Source organism: Olea europaea, unplaced genomic scaffold (assembly GCF_002742605.1).
Source record: "Olea europaea var. sylvestris unplaced genomic scaffold, O_europaea_v1 scaffold24554, whole genome shotgun sequence".
NCBI classification, from domain to species: Eukaryota; Viridiplantae; Streptophyta; class Magnoliopsida; order Lamiales; family Oleaceae; genus Olea; species Olea europaea.
In genome coordinates, this window is record NW_019242759.1 from 1 (window position 1) to 1,629 (window position 1,629).

The 1,629-nt window shown below is 38.8% G+C and overlaps 1 protein-coding gene across 1 annotated transcript; it reads left to right on the forward strand.

The window, feature by feature from the left end:
- Positions 1 to 7: 7 nt before the first annotated feature.
- Positions 8 to 1,343, forward strand: LOC111382252 (neutral ceramidase 2-like; the record flags this gene model as incomplete). Its single annotated transcript, XM_023006163.1, has 2 exons — positions 8 to 175; positions 558 to 1,343. Coding segments are annotated over 2 exons (717 nt in total), but the record flags the coding sequence as incomplete, so codon positions are not given.
- Between the last annotated feature and the right edge of the window lie 286 nt (positions 1,344 to 1,629).

Below are 1,629 nucleotides of genomic sequence, written 5' to 3' on the forward strand. Positions count from 1 at the left end.
GACAGAATTCACAACAATGTCTGGAAGACGGCTCCGAGATGCCGTGAAAACAGTGCTTACAGGTGGAAGTAGCAAAGAATTTGATGCAAATGTTCATGTAGTAATAGCGGGCCTGACAAATACATACTCCCAATATGTAACAACCTTCGAGGAGTACCAGATGCAAAGATACGAGGTCAGTGACTTGATCATAATAAGAAGACAGTAAACAGCACATGGTTCAAAATTTACAGAATGAAATGAACAACTTCAAAAGCTAGTCGACAACCATTGCTGTAATGTCGAGAAGTATTGACCCTGGAAACTAGAAAAACTAACTCTATGAACACATTTGAAAATTATCTGAGGTCTATTAAAACTGGCAACTATATATGTGCAAGAATTGGAGGTTTTCCTCTAGTATACAGGAGCTAGCTATTATCCTATTTGCAATGGGAATGGATATGAAGAAAATGAAAATTTGTTACATTTTGGAGAGAACTAAAATCGGTTCCTCCTAATGAGTCATAAAAATTCACCTAGATAAATTTCTCACCTAGTGTTTTCGTCCTTTACAGGGTGCCTCAACACTATTTGGTCCATATACTCTCGGTGCCTACATTCAGGAATTCAAGAAGCTTGCAGCGGCCCTTATCAGTGGACAACCCACGCAGTCGGGTCCCCAACCCCCAGATCTGCTAGACAAGCAAATAAGCTTACTAACACCAGTCGTGGTGGATGCAACTCCTCCGGGTGTAAACTTTGGTGACGTTAGCGCTGATGTACCCAAGAACTCGACCTTCAAGAATGGTGACAATGTAACAGTTGTTTTCTGGTCAGCGAACCCAAGAAATGACCTCATGACTGAAGGTACATTCGCTCTCGTGGAGATTCTTCAAGGGAAGGATTCGTGGGTTCCTGCTTATGATGATGATGATTTTTGCCTCCGGTTTATTTGGTCGAGACCTGCTAAACTTAGTCCTCAAAGTCATGCAACCATAGAATGGAAAATACCTGGAACAGTTGCTTCAGGTGTATACAGAATAAGGCATTTTGGTTCTGCAAAGAGTCTTCTGGGGTCAATCAATCATTTTACAGGCGCTTCAAGTGCTTTTGTGGTGGCTTGAGACAAAGATCTTCATCTACAATTCTGCATCTAAGTTATCATATAATAATATATTCATAGGTATCAATAGACTTTGGTCGAAATGCAATTTTCTATTTATCATTTTCGTGGCTTTTGATTTTTCTGTCAAGAACAAGAGCTTGGGGAAGGTATGGTAGAATATTTGTGCAACGCTTTCTTTGATTTTAACAGCAATATATATTACTCCTGTTTCTCCAAGCAAATGGGGTTAATTTTTTCCCTCTCATCAATTAATTTCACGATACCTTTGCATACAAGTGATACAAAAATTTTAAATTGGAACCTCGAATGTTATGATAAGGTGACTGGAATCTAATGTATTTTTAGACCTGCACTGTTAATATAAAGGAAGAGTGATGGGGAAGCTGGGAAAATACATGCAGTTCACATTTCCATCAATAACATTAAAAATTGAAACAAAATCCAGGATTTCTACAGCAACTAGATGTTGAGGTGAAAACACCTGGAAATAAATTCAAGGCTTAATGTCTTCATCATCCTCT